General features: G+C 47.3%; 1 protein-coding gene across 1 annotated transcript in view; it reads left to right on the plus strand.

Moving 5' to 3' along the window:
- The window catches only part of CHCHD6 (coiled-coil-helix-coiled-coil-helix domain containing 6), a 248,861-nt gene that overhangs the window by 202,057 nt on the left and 21,964 nt on the right, over positions 1–24,840 (plus strand). The window contains exon 6 of the mRNA XM_072784859.1: positions 1,019–1,089. Coding sequence (XP_072640960.1) covers positions 1,019–1,089 — 71 coding nt within the window. The remainder of the gene's footprint in view (positions 1–1,018; positions 1,090–24,840) is intronic.

A 24,840-nucleotide genomic window follows, 5' to 3' on the forward strand; every position in this document is an offset into this window, starting at 1 on the left:
GAGGGGTCTAGCCCAGGTCTGCAAAATTAGGCAGGCTTCACATGGCACCTACGCTATCTTATCACCCTCACTGGGAAAGTCTGACTCTCAGTCTTGGGCTGTCCTCTGGGGTTTCATTCTTCACAGAGTGCCTCAAGGAGCCCCACCAGGAGTATGCTGGCAGGTCGGGTGATCAGGTGTGTTTATATTGATCTCTTCTGGAAACAGGTGCAGAGTGGTAGGTTCTGGGCCCCTGAGGCATAGAGGATAGTAACTTACCAGAGTCACCATGTCATGGCTGCAGGGCTCAGCTCAGCTTTTTCTTACCACAAGCCCAGGCCATCCTCTACGCCAGTCTGGTTCTGTATGTGCACACCTACTGGTTAAGCTCAGAAAGGATGGAGGTGCATGCCTTTGGAACCGCCATGCAGCTCTGGACAGGCAGCCACTGTGCAGTGAGCATGGTGATCATGGCCAGCCGCAAAGTACACACCCAGCTGGGAATCAGACACCTGGGCTCTGGTCTTGACACAGCTGCTTGCTGCGAGGCTTTGTGCAAGCGCTTCACCCTCTGGGAAGCAGAGTCCACCTATAAAATAGGGGTTGGATCAGATCAAGTCTCAGTATATTTTTTCTTTGAAGATACTAAATATATCAGTCTCTGTTTAACAAACTATGCATCTCTGCTATTGTAGCATAGAAGCAGTCGTTGACAATGCATAAACAGATCATGAGTGTGGCTGTGTTACACTAAAACTTTGTTTACAAAATCAGGTGGCAGGCCAGGTTTTGCTTATAAGTGATAGGTTGCTGACCCCTGGACCAGAGGACCCACATGTCCTTCCAGCCTTCGCTACTCTAGGATTATGTAGCCACTGTTGGCCCCCACGGTGGGTGGGAGCTAGACCCAGGCTGGGATCAATCACTGATCTGCTTTGATGCTGGTCAAGAAATTAGCATCTGTCGATTTTTAGTGTGGTTGAGGGAGCCAGAGGGAAATTTCAGTCTTTGGTAACCAGTTCTGTTTTTCTCTTTGTAGAATGCCGAGATGTATAAACTGTCTTCACAGCAATTCCATGAGGCAGCTTCGAAAATGGAGGGTACAATAAAGTAAGAATTTATGATTTTTTGTAAACTTAGCCTGTATTTGTAAGAATCACCACACATGGCTTGAAACCTGCCACCACCTGCCTGACTTCAAATGTCTCTAATAACATAGACAACCATCTGCTCCTAGGTCTCTCCCTGGATATGAGGCAGCCATTGGTCATCTGTATTAGGCCAAATGGACACTCAGCTCTTCCCTGGCTCCCAGTGGTGGGAGTGGGCCTGCGGCAGACTTATTTCAGGCACGATGTACTGTGGGCTGGGCCACGGATTGGCCATCAGGCTCCCAAGGGAGTCACAAAAGGGGGTGCTGCTGCCCTGCTGCCCCCACCCCCAAATTGTGGAGGTGGTTTTCAGAGTGACCTGTTGCCTGAGGGCACCTCCATATGTCTGGCCCTGAGCCATGTACCTCTTGCATGCTGACATGCTCCTGGTGGCTCCCATTTTACTCCCAGGAGGACTGGGACTCATGGACACTGACAGTTGGCTTAGGTCACATGGTGCTGAGTGCCAGTGTCCAGTCCCCTGTCATGCTCCTGTGCTATGAGGAGGCCTCAGAGCCAGAACATTAAAGAATGGCCGGTGCATACAGTGTGTACATTACAGTTACACCCTACTTCATGGAGAGGCCACAAGAGGGACTGCAGTGGGGCCCATGGAAGGGAGAGCTGAGCCTTGTGCTCTGCGTCCTTTGTGTGATGGTGGTCTCTGCAGACTGGACCAGTTCCCTCCCTCAAGGGCCTCTCCCTCCCAGGCATAAATCAGGGTGATTCCCCAGGCAAACCTGTCACAGTGCAGAACGGTGAGGGGTGGTATTTGGCACCTCAAGAACAAATCATCAGAGGGAGGTTTGGGTGACTAGGAGGTAACAAAGTGCTTGTAAAGACAGTTGCTCTGAAAATCATGCGAGGAGACAAGGAGGGCAGCAGGACAGATGGACTCAGTACAGATCTGGGGTACAGCATGGGGCCTCTGAAGCTAGGAGACCATACTGCTAGAATAGACTACAGAGCAGCTTTGGGGAAGAGCAAACAGTTATCTTGGGATTTCAAGTCTAGAGCAGTAACTCCAAGGATACTTAGAGAAAGAACTTTCCAACAGGCAGGTACAGACTGTAAAGGTCTTTCATCTGCTGATTGGGATCCCACAGGGGGTTCTGAGTGTGAGCAAGTGCTGCAAGCTGCACAGACCCCGAGGTCTATTCCAGCTGCCCTCACAGACAAGGGCCCAGCTGGCTCATCCAGGGCTGAGAAATACCCAGAATCATGCTTAGTGAGAGGGAGAGGTTGAGAAGCATACCCCCAGACGTTATGGGGTGATAGCCACCTCAGTAATGTGATCCCCGGAAGTGGACAAAACTGCAGTGAAGCCCCTTGCCTGGGCGTATCCCCTGTATCTCTCTGTGGGGTAGTGATGCTGGATCTGTTGCCCCTCTCCCTCTTTACCTGGATCATGGAACAGCCCACTGTGGGGAAGAAGCTCTGGGGAGAAGCCAGGCAGCTTTACTGTCAGTGACCACGCTATGTTGCCACCTGACAGGTCGGCCACCATCCTTAGAGTAGGGACTGCTGACCTCCAGCCCCCTAGAGTAGTGAATTTGACTTTGCTGTCACATCATTTCTCATCCTCATGTCTTCTAAAGACAAAGGGGAGATGGCATGTATGTGCTCTGCAAGGCACTTCAGCTTTATGCTCTTATTTTCTATCACTGGCATTTCACAGATGAAGACCTGAGGCTGGAGAACTGAGCTGCCCCTTACCTGGCCCATGATTACACCCCAGGCTGGGGTCAAGCTCCGCTTAGATTGCTTCAGAGCCCCTCTTCTTCTCTATTTGTCTTTGCATGTTTGCTGTCCCTCTGGGGCCCCCTCTGAATGTGAGATGGGCATCAGGATGGCCCTGGGAGCCTGCCTGGGCTCTGGAGTCAGGCAGACCTGGAATCGAACTTTGCCCTGCCTCTTATTGGCCGGTCCTGTGACCTTGGGCAAGTCACTTCACCACTCTGATTTCCTCATGTGCAAAACAACTGATATTCCTCTAATGCTTTGAGTGAGATAACACATAGAAAGTAGACCTCAGATGTCGACAGTTGGTGGTGGTGTGACCGTTATTAATAATGGCAGTCATTTGAATCACTCTCACAGCACCCAGCTTAGTGTGGTGTGGCACAGATTGAATAGAGTTTACTAAAAAACAAAAACAAAAACAAAAAAACATTGCCTTTGCCCAAACAGAGTAAACAGGAAGCACTGCAGAGTTAGAAATTATTTTACTTAACCGTCAGGGATAGAGGGCGGAATCCTTGATTGGGAGATTTCTTGGATTAGCAAATGATTATAAATTGCATCGTAAATGCCACAGAAATAAATGCTAACTGCTGATAGCCGTAATAGCTCCCTTCCAAGACAGTGAGCATCTTTTAACAACTTAGAGTAAACTGAATGGTTATTTAGGTGGCTAACTAGATGCCCATGCATTCATTTACTCACTTACATACATGTATAGAGTGTCTACTGTTTGTCAGGCACCATGCTAGGCACTGGTGATAGGATGGTATACAAGACAGCTCCGGTTCCCATCAGCAAGAAGCTTGTCATTTGGAGAATGACAAACAATATTTTTAAATTAATTACATAAAAAGCAATTGCCCAAACAATGATTGATTACAGTAATGAGCCATGAAAGAGAGTGTTGAATTGAAAAGGACATGTCTGAGGACCCTAACTCAGATGTTTGGGAAAGCTTTTCTAAGGAAGTGACATTTAAATGGACTCCTGCAGGATGAGGATGCTTTGGCCAGAGGAAGGAAGGGGAAAGAGCGCTTCAAAGAGAAGCTTCCACTGTGCAAAGGCGGGGGTGGGGGGGTGGAGGGGGGATAGGAAGTGATTTAGCGTATTCAAGGAATTGAAAGGCCTGTGTGACTAGAAAAGAATGAATGAGAAGAGAGAGACTAGGATGAAGCTCTAAGAAGTCAGCAGAAGCCACACAGGACTTTGTAACCATGATAAGAGATTTCACTCATATCCTACCATTTCAGCTTTCTTTCTTTCCTAATATATGCGTTTAAGGTATTGACTTCTCTATAAACACAGCCCTAGCTATACACTAAACTTTGATATATCATGTTTTCATTATAGTTCATTTCAAAATTTTTCTGATTTTTATTGCGATTTTTTTCTTCGACTCAAGAGTTATTTCAAGACATATTGCTTAATTGCCAAACATTTGGTAATTATTCCAGTTACTTCTTTTTTAAAAGTAGCTTTTATTTATTAAGTAATCTCTACCCCTAACTGGGGCTTGAACTCTTGACCCTAAGGTCAAGAATCGCATGCTCTGCACCAGTTCACATTCCCACCAACAGTGCAAGAGGAGAAAAAATGAGTGGGAAATATCATAAAGGGAGACAGAACATGAGAGACTCCTAACTCTGGGAACAAAGGGTGTTGGAAAGGGAGGTGGGCGGGGGGTGGGGGTGACTGGGTGATGGGCACTGAGGGGGGTACTTTATGGGATGAGCACTGGGTGTTATGCTATATGTTGGCAAATTGAACTCCAAAAAAAAAAATAAATAAAAAATAAAGTTTATAGATTTAAAAAAAAAAAAAAAAAAAAGAATCCATGCTCTACTGACTGAGCCAGGCTGGCTCCCCTCTAGTTACTTTTTGAATAATTGATTTTCAGTTTAACTCTGGTTGAAGAGCGTACTGTAAATCCTCTAAAATTTTGAGACCTTGCTTTATGACCGTGCACATGATCTGTTTGGTAAGCCTTCTGTGTATACTTGAAAAGAGTGGTGTCTGCCAGTGGTGTCGTATTCTGTGTCTGTCAGTCAGGTTCAGTTGGTCAGTCCTATTCAGATGATGTGTATTGTTACTGACGTGGATTTATGGTTTCTTCCTAAGATCACTTCTAACAGAACTTCCATAGTAGTTCTTTTAATGTAGTTTTGCTAATTATAAAGTCTCTTTTTAATTGTCTGGAAATCCATTTCACCTTAAGTTTTGAAGAATATAGCAATCCTCTCTTTGAGCTCCTTGAAAGTATCTTCACATTCTGATTTGATATCTGCTTTTCCCTGGAGAAGTCAGCTCTTGATATTGTTATTACTCATTTTTGGTAGTTACTTTTTTTTCTCTGTCTGATGTTTAGCTTTTCTTTGTCTTTGGTTTTTTTTTTAGCAGTCTGTCATGTGGCTAGGAGTCCATTTTTTTTTTCCTGCTTGGGGTTCACATGTTTGGGGTTTGATGTCCTTTTGTTTTAGAAATTTCTCAGCCATTATCTCTTCAAATAAAACTCTCTGCCCTATTTTGTCTTTCCTCCTTTCTGGCATTTCAGTTACGTATATTACTGTGTCTCACTTGTCTCTGTGCCCTTTTTTTCTGTTTTTCATCACTTTTAATCATGCTGTTGCCTGTGATTTTTTTATTGACCATTCACTCCACTAACCCTTTTAATGTGTCAAGTCTCTCTTAAACCTGTTTCTTTATTCAATTGTTGCATTTTTATCAATCCAGAAGTTCCATTGTTTTGTTTGTTTGATTCCCAGTCTCTGGTGAGGTTCTGGGTTTTGCCATCTGTTTTCTTGAACCTCTTAGTTACAGTTATTTTGAAGTCATCTGAGGGTCTGTTTCTGTTGCCTTTTTTTTCCCCTCTTGGTCCTGTTTCTTTGTGTGCCTCTTAATTCTTGATTGAATGCCAGGCATTTTACAGAGATTATACAGAGGTTCTGGGTGTATCTTCTCCCCCAGAGTGCTCCACCTTATTTCCTCCTGGCCACCTGAGGGACTGAGCTGACTGGAGGCTTGCTGCAGGTTTGATAAAGTTCAGGCTACTTCTGGTTTACCCTTCTTCCTAGGACATGGCTTTCCAGGGCACTTCCTTTCTTGGTGAGCTCAGAACCCCTCTATGTTTGCTTCCTCAGCTCTGTAAGACTTCTGGAGATTCCACTTTGCCTTTCCACTTGGCTTTTACTTCGCTCCTTAGCCTCTTGCCTTGAATAGCTCAAGAATGTGACAAATGCCTTAAAAGAGGAAAACCACTGAGTGTTGGCTCACTGTACTTTAGTTCCCTTCTCTCCAGAATCCTGGTCACTCAAGGCCTAGCTAGCTGCCTTGGAAGCCTTGAGCACCAAAAGAATGTCATCTCTCTATACTCCTATGAGTTTGCTAGAAGCCCTGAGGCTTCTCCACCCTTTAGCTGAAGCTGTTTGCCTGACTCTCAGCCTCTCTCCCTACACTGAGGATTGCCAGGAAAGTCAGTGGGGACAGGTGACTCCAGAAGTGAACACTTAGCTCTCTATAGTTCCTTTCACTTCATAATCTTGGCCCTCAAGACCTACTTTGTCTTGGTCCTCAGATGCCATAAACAGACTTTAAATTTCAACTTTTTTTTTTTTAGGATTTTATTTATTTTGAGAGACAGAGAGAAAGAGGCATAGACTTAGACAGAGGGAGAAGCAGGCCCCCCACAGGGAGCCTGATGCCAGCCTGATGCAGGACTCAATCCCTGAACCCCGGATAATGCCCTGAGCTGAAGGCAGATGCCCAACTACTGAGCCACCTAGGTGTCCCTAAATTTCAACTTTTAAAATTTCTTTCTCAGAGGAGAGTGTAGTTCTTCCCCAAGCCACTCCACTATAGCAGGAAGCAGAGACTGAGCTTTTGAGGAATGATTAGTTTGTCAAATAGAAAATGGCCATGCCAGGTAAAGTACCAGAGCAAAGTCAGTCAAACACTCATTAGTAACATCAGACACTGATGGCATGGGCCCTCCCAACGTTTCTTGGGCTTGCCAAGCTTTCCTGAGGCCTGCTAAGCCCACCATATATGCAGGGCTTCAGAAGATGCCCATCAGAGGATCAGTGGAGAATTCAAGACTAAAGAGGAATGTCATTGGTGAGGCCAGTATTCACCCTTGTTTTAGAAGAATTGTGTTTTGGGAGTAGAAGTGAATTTCCTAAGTATGTATGCAAGCACAGACACGCACACACGCACATGCCCCTCTACCTCCCAACAGCACAGCAGGCTGGATTGTTCAGGTTTTCTGAAGGAAGAGATTAAGACCCCAGGGAACATCCTGCATTTATTGTGTCACATGTATTTTTTATGACAACCTTCAGTCCTCTTCCCATGGGATTCATTCAGAGCCTGTCTTGACTTCTCCCCTGTCAGGAAACTTGTAGAGTCCTCCTTGGCCCCACAGAGGGCCACCTCTCAAAGAGGTTAGAACAATTGAGTTGAAGGAAGAAGGTTATCAACTGTTTCCTGAAACTGAGTCATTGTGCTAAAAGGACTTTGATCCGGAGAGGCCTGATTACTGTGGACAAGGCGACTTGGAACTTGCTGGGGCTGAACTGTATGGTAGCGTTCACCTTCCAAGGGAAGCTGGAGCTTATTAAACCACCTGTGGGGGAAGGGTTGGGCTTACCTGAGAGGATAATCTCAGGTGCTCTATTTATTGAGCTAATGACAGATTGATTATGTATGAAAACAATGGTCATTTATTTGAACCCCAAATAAAATAGCATTCTGTCCTAATTGATCCAACAATCATAACTTTCAAATTCGCCTGATTTCAGCAGTTGTTCTCTCTCTCACTTCCCTATCTTACGTAACTTTTTTTTAAAGATTTATTTATTTATTTATTTATTTATTTATTTATTTATTTATTTATTTATTATAGACATAGAGAGAGAGAGAGGCAGAGACACAGGAGGAGGGAGAAGCAGGCTCCATGCCGGGAGCCCGACGCGGGACTCGATCCTGGGACTCCAGGATCATGCCCTGGGCCAAAGGCAGGCTCAAACCGCTGAGCCACCTAGGGATCCCCCTATCTTACATAACTTTTTAAAAGGAGCATTTTCTATTCAGAAATTTACCACAATATGTGGCTTAAGTGGTGTGCATGGCTCTTTGAGAGGTTACACATCAAAACTCATTTAATAATTCATATAACAAGTCATGCAGCTGTTGTGCTAGACACTTACGTGGCACCCAGGGTCTCCTTTTCACAAGGAGCTTCTGAGGCAGATGCCATTATTGTCCTGCATGGCAGGCCTAGAAACTGAGTCAGCTTATCTCTCAGGCTCAGTTCACTAGTCAGTAAAGCAGGAAAAATGATGATGCCTGTTTGCAGTGCAATGTGGTAATCCAGAGAGGTACTCGACACACAAGCCACAGGAGGCAGAGTTGCATTTGAACCCAGGCCTATAGGAATTTAGCTCTTTTCTGCTCTACCTAGAGCCTTCCCTTTCAGCAATTTGCAGGACAAGATTAGCTGCTCCTGAGTAACTGACTCAGACTTCCTCCTACCCCACACTAGTACTGTAAATTTCAGTGTGTGTGTGTGTGTGTGTGTGTGTGTGTGTGTGTCCTTCTGTCCCCTGACCAGGACTTTTTGTAGGTATTTAGTCTCAGTTCTGATTCTTTTGTAGCAAGAAAAAGATACTTGGAGAGAATTCATCAACAGAGGTTGTGTTTGTGTGGCATGTGGGAATGGAAAGTCCAAACAAAAGATATGGGGTGGTTGTGCTCCCTAAGGCAAAGCCCTGGGCTGGTTCTGGAAGTGAGTATGGGCCAACTTTGAAGAGCCTCAGTGGTTTCACTGGGGAGAGGAAGCGGTCAGCTTCTTGCCTGTACCCCTTGTGCCCCCAGCACACATCACCAGGAGATCCCAGCAGTCTCACTCTGGAATTATTCTCAACAGGATTGGCATTCAAAGTAAAATCTGTTTACCAGCTCTGTATCAGATGACTTCAAAGGCTGAGTTTTCTAGTCTGTGACTCTGCTCGGTTCCTGATTTCAGAATGCAAAGTCTACTGAGTTATTGTTATAGATCCTATTTTCTGTCCAGAATGCCTCCTCTTTTTTCCTTGCAGAGTATGCTCACTTTTCAAAATCCAACTTAAGCAACTTTTCTGTTTACCTTTTGTCTCTTCCCCAGAGATCAATCCAATATCTTATTTTTCTCCGTATCCCCGCTGTCCAGCCCAGGACTTAGCTGTGATAGGTATTCACCAAGCATGTGTTGTATTGGGTGGGTGGATGGTTGATCTGAGGCCCATTGTGTAGACTTTAGGGATGGAATTTAAAAACAAATTGTTGAGTGTCTGCCACCTTCTCTGTGAAGGCTTCTACATGCACAGGAGGGCCCCATGTCCAGTGGGGTGGAGGTGGTGGTTGGCATAGTGCAGGGCTTTAAGGTCTAACAGGTGAGTGAATTCCCAGCTGCTCTGCCTGATGTGTAGCATGCATCAGATGACAAAACTGCTCTGAGATACATGTTCCTTGCTTCTGAAGGTTGTTCTGAGGGCATCATGAAACAATTTGTTAAGCACACGGTAAGCAAGCACTCAATAAATAGGTACTACTGTATAGAAACTCATATTTTAGAGAAAGAATGAAGTGGTAGCCAAAGAGGGTATAGTCTTCGGTGCATAGAGTGATTTAACAATTGTCAGGATCTGGAGCCACAAAAGAAGGGGAGACACTGGGACTCCACAGCCCTCCTCCTGGAGACATGCCCTGCAGAGACCTTCATGTGTGTGCACAAATAGCCATGGGCAAGGGAACATAGAGCCCTGTTTCCAAGAGTGAGAGATTAGAAGTAGCCTCACTGCCTGTGAATAGGGCAGTGGATAAGCATAATCTGACTCTGGAGTAGCAAACAGCGGTTAAAAAACGGGCTGGACCTGTGTGTGCTAGCATGAGAGGATGCTTGGGAGATCTTGTAGAGTAAAAAGCAGGTTGTGGTTTACTATGTGTGTGCACACTTGACACACATACGCTGGCACTCTATCTGCACTTTCTCTGTAGGTATGTGCAATTTATGGGGATATAGAGAAGAAAGTCCAGAAGGATACACTCCAAACAGAAAATAGTGGTTCCCCCTGGGCAGTTCAAGGGGATTCAGCATTGTAAAAAGGATCAGAAGGGACTTTGGCCTTGTCTGCTATGTTTTTAATTTTGTGAAAAAAAAAATACATATACTGGTGTATAGCTTGTGTGATTAAAGATTAATAAGAATATAGACACATTGCGAGAGAAGAATCGATGATTTGAGACAAGGGAGAGGTAGATTCCCAATACGGTTGGGAACCAGATCCCAAGCTGACAGCTGGCAGGGACCACACAAAGACAAGAGCTGACCCTGAAACAGTGTTCCTGATTGCATGTTTGTATGTATGCACACATGTGTACATGTGTATATATGTGTGTGACTATGTGGGAGGGCATGTATATATGAGCGTGAGTGTCTACACATGTGTAAATGCATGTCCATGTGTGTGCGTATGTTTGGGTATGTGAGTACGTGTGTCTGTGTGTGTGCACGATTATGTGTGTATGTTGTTTTCTGATTGAGGCCTGGCCTCTAACTTGCCTGGTGCCCTTTCCTTGAACTTCCCCTCTGTCAAAGACGGAGACTGTTGGACTGGATCTGTGGTTTTTAAATGTCCTTTAGCTGTGGCTCCTGTTCAGAAGAAATCTGATGTGATGCCTGACTGAGCATGTGAGGCGCAGATGAGCTGCCATTCTGGGTGAAGACAGAATGGCCATTCTGAAGCTCTAGGATCAGAAGCCCAGCTCCTGGAAGGCCAGGCATCCGGGGGAAAGTGGGCTTCTTCCCTTCCAGGTGCCCCATCACTGCTTTCATGAGGGCCCGGCCCACTGCCATGGGATCTTACAGGTGCTCCTCGATAGGTTTGGGCTGATGTGCCATCTGATGCATTAGCGGGAGATGATGGAAGATGGAGCTTGAAGCAGACAGCATAGCTTTTTGCTGGCAGGTATAGCCAAGGGTTCCATGTGGAACAACATTGAAATGTTACTGAGCAAAGGAAACCTAGAAATTAGCCAGTGGTTTTCTATTGTGCCTTCTCCGTGTCACATATACCATCAAGCACTGGGCAGCGGCACTTCCTGCTGTGATGTGCAGGTTTGCAGCAGAGAGGCTGGGGAGGCCCCTGAGCAGGGGAAGGACCACAGTGGTTAAAGGGCTGAGAAGCTGAAAGGCAGGGCCAGAGAAGGCTAGCCAGAGGATGTACCTGTATTCCTCTTAGGAGGAGACACTGACTGGTCCCAGGTCTAGGGCCTTGAACTACAGCTTGAAAATTTAAGTTAGATCTAGAGAAGGACTTCCTGACTTGCAGTGAGTGATCATAACATAATGGAGGGAAGGAAGCTGTTCAGCCTTTATCCTCCTCTGGAGATGTTTAGGGAAAAACAAGTATTGCTCTATACCCGGAATGTGGTATATGCCAGCCCTCTTCTACATCTGATCCACAAACAACAGAAGGGCCACTTCCTCTGCGTCAGCGTTCTGTCGGCCTCTCCTGGCTGGCAGGCAGCTGGCCGTCGGGTTTCTCCCAAGGAGACTTTCTAGTGGTTTGTGCTTGACCCTTGCCCAGGGCATGGTACCGTCCCCACTTCTAGTGACTCATTCCATAGCCCCTGCTCTGCTTCTGTGGGCCACCATCCACAGAAGAGAGTCGGGGCCGGAGGGCTAGTTGAATTTGCCCATAACTTCTTGGTTATAAAAATTTGGATAATCACTTCTCTTTAAAGAAAGGATTAGGTAATGGTGATGTGGAGCCTCCGCCGAGGCCAGTACTGGATACAGTGTGCGCATAATAGACAAGACGTGGTCTTTGCCTCCAGCAAGAGTGCATGCACCTCCCTGTCTGCAGCCTGCCCACCTCCCCAGAGAGCAGCCCCCGCCTCTGCACATGTCTCCAACATGTTCCCCTGCCCATCCCAAATCAGTTAGCTGTGTCTCTGATGTGCCCCCATGGAACCTACAGGCCCATTGGAACACTTCCTGGGGTGCTACTTGGCGCAGTGTTTGACACTTCTGTGTTCAAGCATCACATTCTACTAGATTACAAACTTCTTGCAGTTTGTTTTAAGATTTTATTTGTTTATTCATAAGAGACACACACAGAGAGAGAGAGAGAGAGGCAGAGACACTGGCAGAGGGAGAAGCAGGCTCCATGCAGGGAGCCCGATGTGGGACTCGATCCCGGGTCTCCAAGATCACACCCTGGGCTGAAGGCTGCGCTAAACTGCTGAGCCACCCAGGCTGCTCAGGAGCCTTGTTTTATTCATCTTTGTATCCCCTGGGTCCATAAGCCCTCACTCTATATTTAGTGAGTGGAAACCCACTGTAACATATGGTAGCTGTTACAGCAGTGTATGGAAAAAGCACCCTGGGAGCAGAGGTGATGGAACAATTACTCCTCCAGCACCTTAGGGCTTCAGAGGGGAATTCACATGTATGCTGGGTCCATGCAGGCTCTGCTGTCAAGGGTCAGTGTGAGCAGACTCAAAGTAGGTCATTTCCTTGTGGGGTGTTAGAAGAAGGTAAGGCACTGGCATTGGGCATGAAGTAGATCCCAAGGGGGTAGGGATGAGCCGCTCTGATGCGGCTAGAAAAGCAGGCTAGTCCTGATGTAAAGGGCCGTAAAGGGCCTTCCATACATATGAAAGAATTTGGAATTCACCCTACAGGCAGTGGCAAGCCATAAAAAAGCTTTTAAGCAAGGAATTGATATGATCCAATTTGTGTTTTAGAAGGATAACTGGCAGCTTCTGGGAGATGAAACAATAATGGTGTTGAGGTGGGAGGCAGGAAGCCTGCTTAGGAAGCCATCGCAGTACTACAAGCCACGATGACTCACCCATTCAGCAGAAGCATACCGAGGGGCCCCATGCAGGCCCGGCCCAGGCAGGGCACAGCTGTGAGCCTTGCAGAGTTCCCTCACTCAGGGCAGTGGGATGATCAGTTAGCAGTGAAATGAGATGATTCTACAAAGTGCTGTGAGGATAAAAGGAGATACTGTGATAGAGGTAACTGGGACTTCGGGCTGGCCGATCAAGGATGGACTGTCTGACACTGGAGCAGCACCGAGCAACAAGAAGAGGCTATGCAGATACCCATGCCTGGCCCTGGTCCATCCCTGCGAGACTCTGTGTCCCAGTGGGAGTGGATGAGGAGCCAGGAGGCAGGGAGGTTCCTGACCATGGCTTGACATAAGCATGAGCACATAGAAAGTTTATTTACCATCCACAGTGCTGTAGGCAGGTGAGGGGCTCCCTAGTCGCCCCAGCACCTAAGCAAAATGGGGCAGGGGAACCTGTCTGAGGACCATGGGGGCGGTGGGCTCAATGATGATCCTGTTGTGTTTAAAGCTCCTAGAGCCGACTCCCAGGCTGACCCCATTTGGCAGGCTCTGAATGGTAGCCATGGCTCCAGGGCAAGGGTAGCCTCCAGGGGCAGCCAGCCTCTGCCCTGTACTTTCTTACTGCTCAGAGATCCATGACTCAAGAAACTGGACTTAGAGACGACAGTTTGTTAATCCCCTCCCCTTGACAAAGACAAAAATGGCATTTCATTCCCAGCTCTATTAGCAGACTCGCCTTGGGAATAAAGCCCACATCCCCAAAAACCCGGTTGGGGCTCTCTTCCTTTGTGCCACTTTTGTTTTCTTTTGAGTGTTACATTTAGATTAGCTTCTGGAGATTAAATGTTATTACAGTAGAGGAATCATTGTGTTTCTGTTTTTTTTTTTTTTTTCTTTTTTTCCAATTGGTAAAGAGGTTAGGGCTTAGCATTCTTGTCATTAGATTTATTTTCCCTAGTCCTGTTTCCTCCCCTGTTCCAGTTCTTAAGAAAAAGCATTTGCTTTGGTTTCATCATGGTCACTTCTGCCTGGGAAGGAGCAGCTGTGTTGGAAGTAGGCCTTTCTATCTAACTTGAGGATAGGCCTTGGTGTGACAGCACCATCTTGCCCTATACTGGACCCACTCTTAGACCTGCAGCACTTGGGCATGCACATTCATTGACCAATCAAGCCCAAGAAGGGAGCCCTGGTAAAAGGTCAAGAAATTGTAAGTGGTAAAATGTGGCTGAACTAAAGAATTCCCCTGAGATCTGATCATTGTCAACCACGCTGCCCTCCTTCTACAAGCCAACAATGTCTCTGGGCTCTGCAAACTACACCAGAGGCTGCCAGCAGGACCCACTGTGGCAGAGGCTGGTAGAGGATGAATACCATTTCCTGGTATCTGGTTCTTCCAGGACCAGGGTTGTTGTTCCAGAAAGACTTCTTTCTTCTTTCCCCTGTGGCACTCTGTAAAAGCATACTCATTTTAACAGACCTTAGAGTTCAGTGGAGGCTGGTATCTCAGATGGTTAGGTTTCAAGATCCTGATAGTTTCTAGGCCCTAGGAAGGAATCTCATGGCAGGGATGATGGCAGGTTCTGAGTGGCTGAGCTCTCCACCCATTGCCATCAGTTCTCTGTCTCTGCCCCTACCAACAGGAGGGCCTGCCCTGAAGGGTTCACCTTCAGAGAAATGGTATACATGGTATACCAGCTGGCCTTGACTTATGCTCATCCCAGGGCTATAGATCCAATCCAGACTGAAATGGACCCCGAGAGGCCCAATTTGACCTGTAGCCATTGGTTGCTTGTTTTTGTGGGGTTTGTTGTTGTTGTTTTGTTTTGTTTTGTTTTTGTTTTTTTGTATAAGAAAGGGCTTTTGTTTCTGCTATAGTCAGATCTAAGGGAGTTGAGATCCATGCTGCAGAGCCTTCTCTAACATCCAGTGTGTCCAGGAAGTTGAGGGTGTCTGCACTGGGCCATGGTTCCTATGAACTTGCTATAGTATTCCAGAACCATCGGTCCCTCGGTTTCCTCCATCTCATCCTTACCTCCCCCCGCCCCTGCCAACACACACAAATGAGATAATGTTCTGAGTCACTCTGCCTGGTGGCATCCCTGAAACCATAGGGCCCTCAGGGTTGTCTAATCCAATCCCAGATACAGGCGGAGCCTTCCCAGGGTACTTGCCCCTGGGAGTTCTACTGTCTCTATGAAGGTGAGCTCAGTCGCCAGTGCCTGTCTTTACTAAGTTTCTGTTTCATCTCTTGTGGCCCAATTAGAGAAGCTCTCTCATGGAGCTCAGGGCTGTGTCCTGGGTGCTTCCTAGATCTGTCCTTGGAACTTTGTAGTTCTCAGTGAAGGTGCCTCAGCATCCCAGCCCCACAGATATTCAGAGGACACTTTTCCATCCCTTTGTAAAACATTTCAGTGTTATCCTTCTTGCACTAATGCCCAGTTCCTGAAACCACCCAGCGAGGCACACACCTGGTCTCCATCCCCACTCCCTGTGCTCCCTGTTAGCAGCAGGCTCTAGGAGCCAGAGCACGCTGACCAGCCCACAGGCAATGCAGCCATAACCTCCCTGGTCTAGAAAAAGGGACTCTGTCCGCAGCACACTCCCCCTGGGCTGTGGCACCACATTAGCTTGATTGGCCACTGTCCTGTTGGCCGCACCTCACTGATCATTCATCGGAAACTTCAGGCAAGCTCATCTCCATGCATGGTTCCTAATGCTCTGGTGTCGGGTTCAGGGCCTCATATTGATCCCCAACCAACTTCATTTGGGGTAGATTTAATCCAGTCCTTAGACTGATGATTTATTTGGATATGTGGATTCTATTATCTGACATCTTCATCAGCCCATCAACTCTGTCTTCCATAAAACTGCCAAGTCTTCTCTTTGGCTAAGTCATTGGTGAAAATGGTAAGTTGCACAAGGCTCAAGACAGAAGATCAGTAGAGACCTCCTTCAAAGCTCATCTTGTCTATGTGGGTCAGCGATACAACCAGTTCCTAACATAGTTTCCTAGGCATCCAGCCTGCATCATTCCTCCTTTCCCACTAGATGGATATAGGTCGAGGCTGGGGCTGGTGGGCCACTGGATGGCCCTGGTCTCCCAGCCAGGATCCCTGTCACAGGGAAGAGAAAAGAATATGGAATGATATGTTTCCAATTGTCCTGTCTGTTCCTACTAATCACCTCTCCATTTTCTAAGTGCTCAGAAACCAGCCTCTTACTGGGCCACACTAGAATCTTATTTGGGCTCACCTACATTTTATGAAATACACCCTTTTGAAAACCATGAAATGGAAGACTGTTCCTTTCCAGTATTGCAGTGTTCCTCATTCTCCAGGATTCTGTAAAGGTCACCAATGGTAGTCTGGTGGTCCAGACCCCAGGTTCTCTTGGTGTTCTCAAGGGCAGGTATTGAGAGGAGCTTGGTCCTCACCAGTCACCCTTCTGCCCACAAAGACCTTCTGTACTTTTGGGCTAGGATCTGTTCTGTCTTCTGGGAGGTGGCTAGGAATAAGAAAAAGATGGGGGCTTTGAAGCAGAGAGACTGGAGTTAAATCCTGGTCATGCTTCTCACTTGTTGGTTGAAGCTTGGCCAGTCGTCCCCTCTCTGAGGTACAGTCCTCTCCCCTGTTAAAGGGGGCACCGTTCAGTGCCCAAAGGGCTGTAATGAGGGCTGAGGAAGCAAACCTCTGTCCATCCCCTTTCCCCTCTGTCATCCACAGCTCCGTCTCCTTTGGAAGCAAGACAAAAATCAACCCATAGTGTGCCTGTTTCCACTCAGTCCTGCCCCTCACTGTACCCTCTACTGCTGCCTGGTTCATCTCACGTGCCCAGACTGGGCCACCTTGTCATCAGGAAGTCCTAGGGAGCAGGCTCCATTCTTGCTGCATGGGGCAGGTCTCCACAGAGCAGGGCACAGGACAACATGAGGATTTGCTTCCCACCATCTGTACCCAGCACCCAAGGCCCTGCCTGGCCTCACCCCTGCTAGACTAGGGCTCCTATCTGCCCTTCCCATGGAAAGGCCCTCTGCCCCTTGTGAAGTCACCCAGGGATTTCCCAGTTACTAGAGACAGTTGATGCTTAAACCAGCTCAATTGAGATTCTGCGTATGGAAGTGAATATTGCAGATGTGCCTTTCATTTCCATCCTGGGTCCATCCCCAAATTTTCAGGACCCACTTACTACTTTGGCTTTGTTTTTCAGAGCTGACCCCTGTCTTGTTGTCAGCCTCCCTCTGGTCTTGGTTAGTTAGGCTGATATGTGGAGGTTTACTTGTTGTTTGGATCCTTTTAGAAGGACTAGTCACAAGGACACAAGCACCTCACTGAGTGGCCCTTATGGCCGGCTCAGGGCTCAAGACAGCTTGAGGATTAGGTGAACTTTGACCAGGAGCCCCCCTCAGTCTGTCCCCCAGAATATTTCAGGTTGATTTGCCTAATGTGCTCCACTCTCCTTACGGTCCTAACCTCGCTGCCCCCTACCCCATTTCTATCTCCAGAGCTCTCAGAGCTCCCATTCTCTGTAGTCTGCTCCAACCTGATGACCAGAAGAAAAAGGATCTAGTCAGTACCAGCTTATAGGCCCCTGGGGGAATGGGGGACCAGGACAGACACCACCACAGGAAGAATGAGACTTACCCTGTCTCATAGAGCTCTGACACCTGCCTGACACTGGGGGACACTCTTACCTTGTTTTTATAATAAGGATATGGGACCAGCCTGGCTGACCTGCCTGAGGTAGTTGTGTGAGGAAGTGGCAGGGCCAGAATTCAGAAAGCCCAAGCTTTCTGGCCATAGCCTGGGTATATGGGTGTTATCCTGTAGCGAGACAGAGCCCAGGACCACCGAGGTGCGTGTTTATAGGGTGACAGAGGCCCTGGCAAGATGTTCTATGCTGATGTTGTCCAGAGGGGAGAGCTGCTTCAGGTCAGGGCCTTCGCTGCACCTTCCTGTCCTGAGAGCCCTTTAGTAGCCTCGATGATGTGGTGCCCTACAGATCTGTTGGCACCAATGTGCCAGAATCCAGGGTTAGGGCAGTCCATAGGCTGCTTGCTTCAAAATCCATGGAATGCCGAGTCCAGGGCCTCGTCCCAAACTGGGAATCATGGACTCTGCGTTTTAAACAAGCTCCCAGGTGATTGTTATGAGCTCTGCAGTCAGACCCACTTCCAGAGTGAATGCACGCTGGCCAAAAAATTAATCACTTCCCCAGAAAAGCCCCAGGGAATGCCAGTAAATCCATCCCAGCTTCTGAATTGCAGCAAGGGCCCTAGAGAAGCAGTGGCTCTTCTCCTCCCTGGACCCCTCCCCAAGGTGACCAGTGCCCTGTGGGAGGGAGCACAGCATCCTGAGGTCTGTGGGCCTGGCCTGGGCTCTTCAGGTGGACACAGACCTTTGTGCTGCCATGCTAGAGCTGCAAAGTAGCCCGTGTGTCCCATGGCCAGGTGACACCAGGTTGCCATAAGTAGGCACACACAGACCTGGTGCAGGGAGGCATGCAGAGCAGCTTTGGCCATGATGAGCTGCCCACCTGGCATTTAATTCAGCAGCCAACCTGTGACAACCACAGTTATGAGCTCCTGTCCTCTGGGGGCCTAGATCCCCCTGTGTGAAGAGTCACTTTTCACCATCTCTGAAAGGAACATCATCTGGGTGGGATGGGGTCAGCATCTGGGTGACTGCCAAGTGAGCAGGATGTCAGGCTGGGGTACTGTCAGGAGACTGGGTTCACACCTGTGCTGTCTAGTAGGTATATCCCTGACCCTGAGAAGTCACCTCCCCTTCTGGCTCTCAGTTCCTCATCTGTAGCAGGGCACAAGGGGGACCCACAGTTTCTAAGGCCTCCTCCAGAGGCCCTCCAACCAGATGCAGCCTCTCACTGTACTTCTCCTGCTTAGGGGCTGTTACTTCTTAGCCTCTTCTGTCATACATGTGGGGGTGCACCCTGCATCCAGCAGGACCAAGGCAAAAAGGTTCAGGAAGCTTCAGGTGGCAGATTAAATTGTCTCCTGATGGTGATAACAATTAATGAAGAGTTCATTCTCCCAGGTCCCACATTTTTGCAAGCCCAATCCCTAAATCCTAGACTGGGTTAGTCTAGGATTAATGGGCAGGGGGTGGGGGAGGGTAGGGGGGTTAGACTGGGTTAGTCTGTCCCTAAAATACCCCCAGGAAGACCAATAATATTCTTTAGTCACAATTCATGCTTTTTAAAAAGTTATACAAGAGTGAGTAAAATCGTCTTTTAGAAAATTTGCCTATTTTTTATTTTTTAATGCACAAGCTAAGTAAAACTACTTGCAGCATCCAAATACTCCCTCTTTCTACTCATACACTTATTCACATACATGCCGACACACATTCATGCACTCATACATACTTACATACATGCTGATACACACTAATACACACATACTAATACACACTCTCATATACTCAGTGACACTTGCTCACATGTATGCTAACACACTCACCCATGCACATGCTAACACACTCATGCATGTATATACATACAAACCTACTCAGACTTACATACATGCTAGCACACAGGTACTCACACATTCACATCCTTGCTCACATACATGCCGACATACATTCACTTATTCATGTACACACACATACATATATACACACTAGCACATGCTCTCACAGACTCCCATGCTTGCTCATATACATGGTAACACATACGCTTTCTCACTCATACACTCACACGGACTCTCACAAGATTGCTACATTCTGTGTTGGGATTCCAGAACTATTCTCCTGTCAATGGCATTAGCCATGACTGTTTCCCCAGGCTCAGAGTCTGAGAGAAGTTGGATTGAACCCACAGAAATCAGACCACTGGAATGCAAACGTGGAAATGTGCCTGCGTCTGTACATACACATATTTATTTGCTGCTAAAAAGGATCTATTAGGAGCCAAAGCAGGAAATTCCTACCAGCAAATTCCTTAAGGAGGGTATGTTCACTTTTGTGTTGTCAAAGATGACTCTGGCTTTCTAGATTCTTTCTTTGAATTTCACAGGGATAGATGAATTGCCTTCCAGACTTTTCCATGATGACAGTTGTCAGGAATGCCCGGGAGTTTTACTTAAGCTAACAAATGATTACCCTTCCCATTAGCTCTACAAACAGGCCCCTAATTAGTGAATTGGCTAATAGCAGTTGCCTCTGGGGTCATTAGCCCTGACGATGCTGGCACTGCTCCGTGCACAGTGTCACTGTCATAATGCGTGCTGTCAGGCTCTCCTAGGAGTCAGAGCTGGGAGCTGCTATAACATTGCTCTCCCCTTCTTTATCTTTTCCTTGGGTCAAGCAAATTATTTCCTACCTCAAACAGGTAGGAATTTCTAAACGTGGATTAGAAACAGACTTTTAAAATGAAAGGACTGAAGCAGTGGTCACGTCAATCCTAGATGAGAAAACAATTTTTATACCATATAGCTCCAGGTTACAAAGACACCCCTAGTCAGATTTGGGGGTCATTTTGGAAAGAGCATGCATCTTGCTTTGCAGCTCTGGGATGCATGTATGACTACAGATCACCTGCTCTGCCTTGAATTGTGTGGGACACTCAACCAGTGCCTTCAGCAAACTTGTCACCCTGCACTTTGGTTTCTGGTAAGCAGGATGGCAGTGTTGGCTGGAAATAAAGGGGCCAGTCATCTCAGGTGTGGCTTCCCTTCCTCCGTGCCTCTCTTGGCTTTTGAGAACCTTCCTCCCCCTAGAGAGTAAGCATTGAGGCCACTTGGGTGATCTTGAACTAGGAACGCTCCTAGAGCATGCAGCCTTACCTGACCTGACCCAGCCTTGCAGTGACTAGTCTTTGAATCCCAGTGCACAGTGACTAGTATTCAAGTCCTAGGCTCATACCCCACCTTATCTGTGGTTACAGGGCTCACATAGGGACTAGTCCTCATGTTCTAAGCTCATACCCCCACCTAGTCTGTGGTTATGGGGCTCACACAGCAACTAGCCCTCATGTTCTAGGCTCATACCCCGCCTAGTTTGTGGTTACAGGGTTCACAAGCGACTAGTTCATAAGTCCCTGGCTTACACGATGACTAGTCCTCAAGTTCCAGGCTCACAGGATGACTAGTTCTTTTTTTTTTTTTTTTTTTGGATGACTAGTTCTTAAGTTCTAGGTTTACTTGATGATGAGTCCTCGAGTCCCAGGCTTACCTGTTAACTGGATCTTAGGTCCTAAGTTTACTCAGTGACTAGTCCTCAAGTCCCAGGCTCACTTGTTGACTAGGTCCTAAGTCTTAGGCTCACTCTGATTAGTCCTCGAGTCCCCGGCTCATGGAATAACTAGGCTCAAAGTCCCAGACTGATGTTCCAGAGATAGGGACAGCACTACACAAGTGACGCACAGGAGTGCAGCCTGGCCTGGTTGCCATGGTGCAAGAGTGTGGGGTGGTAATAGTTGTGACTAAAGGCTCTTTGCATTCAGGTTTTGTTACTGTACAGATTCTTGCTACATCAGCTCAAAACCATGTGCAGCTTAGTCTAAATGCCTATTTAAGCAAAGGCCAAAAGTCTGTTCGAAGATATAAAGGGAAAAATAGGTTGTTCATAATACAAAGCTTGCAGCTAGTCATGGATGTAAAATTTATGACGCTTCCTGTACAGTAAAAATGAGTAGTGAAGCTGCATTTATTTGTTCAAAAGTAGAAATGCATCTTGAGGAATTAAGAAAAAATTATGAAAGGTGATTATACAGCATAGCAAATCTCTAACGTGGATTAAACTGAATTGTTTGGAGGTAAAATGCCAGCATCAATATGCGATTCAAAAAAAGGGAAGAACAATGCTGGGTCGGATGGGGAGAGCTGAGCTCCTGCTTTTGCTTGGTGCTGATGTAGCAGGAAGTTGCTGGTTCATGGCCCAGGAATTCACAGAGATGGAAGGCCTTGGCCACTCCTGTACAGGTATTTATATACTTGACTTATGAAAGGTGGTTTACATAAGACACTCCCAAAACAAACTGCTGCACATATCTGAAAACCCAGCTAGGACTGTGTGGCTTCCACAATCCTGGAGTAGCCTCTTCTGTCCCCTCTGGTTACAGAGTCCCCAGGGTGTCCCCAGGGACAGGCAAGGCTGGGTTCGGATCCTCCTCCTGTGACTTCCTGACCCTGGGTCCTGAGATAGGTGGTTCACCTAGTCTGAATCTGTTTCCTCATCTGTGTGGAGGGGTGGTGATAATGCCCTTGAAAGCCAGAGGAGGAGGAGAATATGAGATGACATTTACAGACCACCTAGACAAATCTTGGCACAAATAAGGCCCCCCAAATTGTTAGTCCTCAACTGTTCAGCTACTGCCACCACAAGCTGTATGTGGCTATTATTTTGGATTTCAAAGACCTAATACAAAAAAAGAACATAAAACATCGCAACATGCTGCTTACATGTCAACATGATAATATTTGGTTAAATAAAATAACATTAAAATTAATTTCATCTGTTTCTTTTTACTTTTTTAAAATGTGGCTACTGGAAGATTTTAAATCCTATATATGGCCCACATTGTATTTCTGCCACAGGCCACTGTGGGTCTCTGTCTCCCCTCACTGCTTATCTGCCTCCCTCCCTTCTTAGTGTCCTTGCCAATACTTTGCAGGTGCCCAGCTCGCTAGAACACTGGCCCTGTGCCCCATGTCTCCACCTATAGCCCCCACCTGTAACCCCCCTTCTCAAACACAAGATGGCCTGATGTGGATGGGTCTCATCCCGTTAACAGTTTACCCGGACGGTTACATAAAGGAAGGAATTTTCCCTGGGTCATGCAGGTAGAGAACTCTGAAACCATTGTTCTTGCAAAACGTCGTTTTCTTCCCCTACTTCAAATATGAGAAAGCCATAAGTGAAATTAAGTGCCTTTGCCAAGGTCAGAAACCAGTTAGTTGATTAGGGACCAATCTAAGTCTTCTGGCTCTAGTCCACTGGGATTTCTGCCTTAACCACGGAGCCCTCCACTTTATTGGCTGAAGTACAACAGAGTCCAAGCTGGCCCTGAACTCAACTTGCTTGCAAAATTAGAGAGCCTGGGCTCCTAAGCACCCCAAAGAAGCAGCTTGGACAGTGCAGTGTGGTACAGGTTGGGATGCGAGATGAAGCTAGGCAGGGTGCCACCCTGAGGACCAGTGCACATCTGCAGCTTGTCTAGTGGGAGGCGGGGTGGTGCCACTATAAGGATATGGCACCTTATGGTGCTGGCCTTGGGGACTGCATAGGCTCTGGAGTCTGATCTGGGTGACCTCAGGAAAACCACTCTATATGCTTTAGTTCAGTGTCTTCATTTGTGTGAAGATTGAATTACACTCTGAGCAGGTGCTCAGTACGTGGCAGTGGGCTCTATCTTGTATAAAGGTTCTGAGCATGTACATGGGCTGCGTTGTGGATCAGTGGTCTCTCATCACATTTCTGTCACAGAGCAAGTTGGGTGGCCCTATAGGACTTGCATCCTCAGGTGACAACTGTGGGTAGAAGATGAGGCACATAAGCTTGAAAGGGACTGAGGGGGGACGTGCAGGGAGGTGGCATTGCAGGGGCTCTTTCAGTCTCTTGCTGGGGTAGCTAGAATTGCAATAACCCCTGGTGCCTGGGCCCAGCTGAGCATCCTTAAGTTTAGAATCCTAAAGCTGTCTCTCTGAGAGCCATGTGACTGAGAAAATGAGGGATTCCTCATTCCAGGCTATACAGAGAGGGCAGGCTGCAGATTATCTTGCTGCTCAGACAGCCAACAACAAGTTATGACCCCAGGAACCCAGAGAAACAGCTCTTCCTAGCTGGGTCAGTGTACCCTCGCTTTCCAGATTTGTAAAAGTGCAGGCTGCAACAGAATCCCTTTCCATCAAGGAAGATTGGCAAGGGGCCATGGGCTTGTGACTGTTGGCCTGGGGGCAAGGAAGCCGATTAGCAAAATGACCCTCCTCATGGCCAGCACTGTAGAGAAGGGAGTACAGGCACCCGCCTGACAGCAAAGCCCCCACCATCCCCATACCACGCCATCTGTATGCCAGCACTGACACTACACAAGTTAGTCTGTCTCCCCACGTGTTTCCCCAGCTGTAAAATGGGGATAAGAGAACAACCAGTGAGCTGGCATGTAGATCACATGAGAGCTTATATATAAAGTAGTAGACAGAGGGCCTGGCACATAATGAGGATTCAATCAATGGTAGTTCATCTTGTTTATTACTGCTGTCTACTCTGTTAGAATCTAACATCCAGCTCAGACTTCCAAGTTGCAATTTTTTTTTTTGTGCCATCAGCCACATTAAAAGACCCATGCCAATAAGGTTTTTAAATGAAATGCCTCTCATATAAAATCCTCATACCTAAGACACCCCAGTGCTTAGTCAGGAGAATTATTCTGCCTGGGAGCCATGCCACTAGGTAACCACAGCAGGGCATGAAAGGAGAGGTCAGCCCTACTGGTTTGTCTGCAGGCCCTCAGGGTCCTCTTGTCCTAGGACTGCCTACATGCTAGCTCCTGCCACTCCCCACTTGGGTTCTCCCGGAAAGCTCTGCATGCATGCCACTAGGGGCGAGGCACTTGCTGCCTCCCTGCTTGAATCCTCGAAAAGCTGTTGTGATTGTCCCTGTTCTCCCTGCAATGTCTATTGTCTTGTTTTTCCTTTTGTTCCTCTTGTTCTTTGGTGCCCCTGGAAATATTTCTGTGCACAGAAGAGGATGACAGGTGGGAGGGCACTTGTATTTATCAGACGCTTCCTGTGGTCCAGACAAACCGGGAGGCACTCTGAATGTATTATCTCATTTATTATCCCTATTCTATAGACAATAAAATTGAGAGTCCTTGAAGTGAATGGGCTTGCCCAAGGTGATAGAGCTGATGAGCAGGAGAGTCAGATTGCAGCCCACACCAGCTGCCTCCAGAATCAACCACTTAGAGGGAGGTGTGGCTGGGGAACACAGCTGGGGCCAAACAGTGGAATTTTGAGTGCCAGCAGCTTGGGCTTTATTTTGATGCCTTGGGAAGCCATCAGAAGTGCCTGAGCTTTGAAACGATGTGATCAGATGTGTGTTTTAGGAAGAACTCTAGAG

Source organism: Canis lupus, chromosome 19, assembly GCF_048164855.1.
Source record: "Canis lupus baileyi chromosome 19, mCanLup2.hap1, whole genome shotgun sequence".
In the NCBI taxonomy this organism is placed as follows: Eukaryota; Metazoa; Chordata; class Mammalia; order Carnivora; family Canidae; genus Canis; species Canis lupus.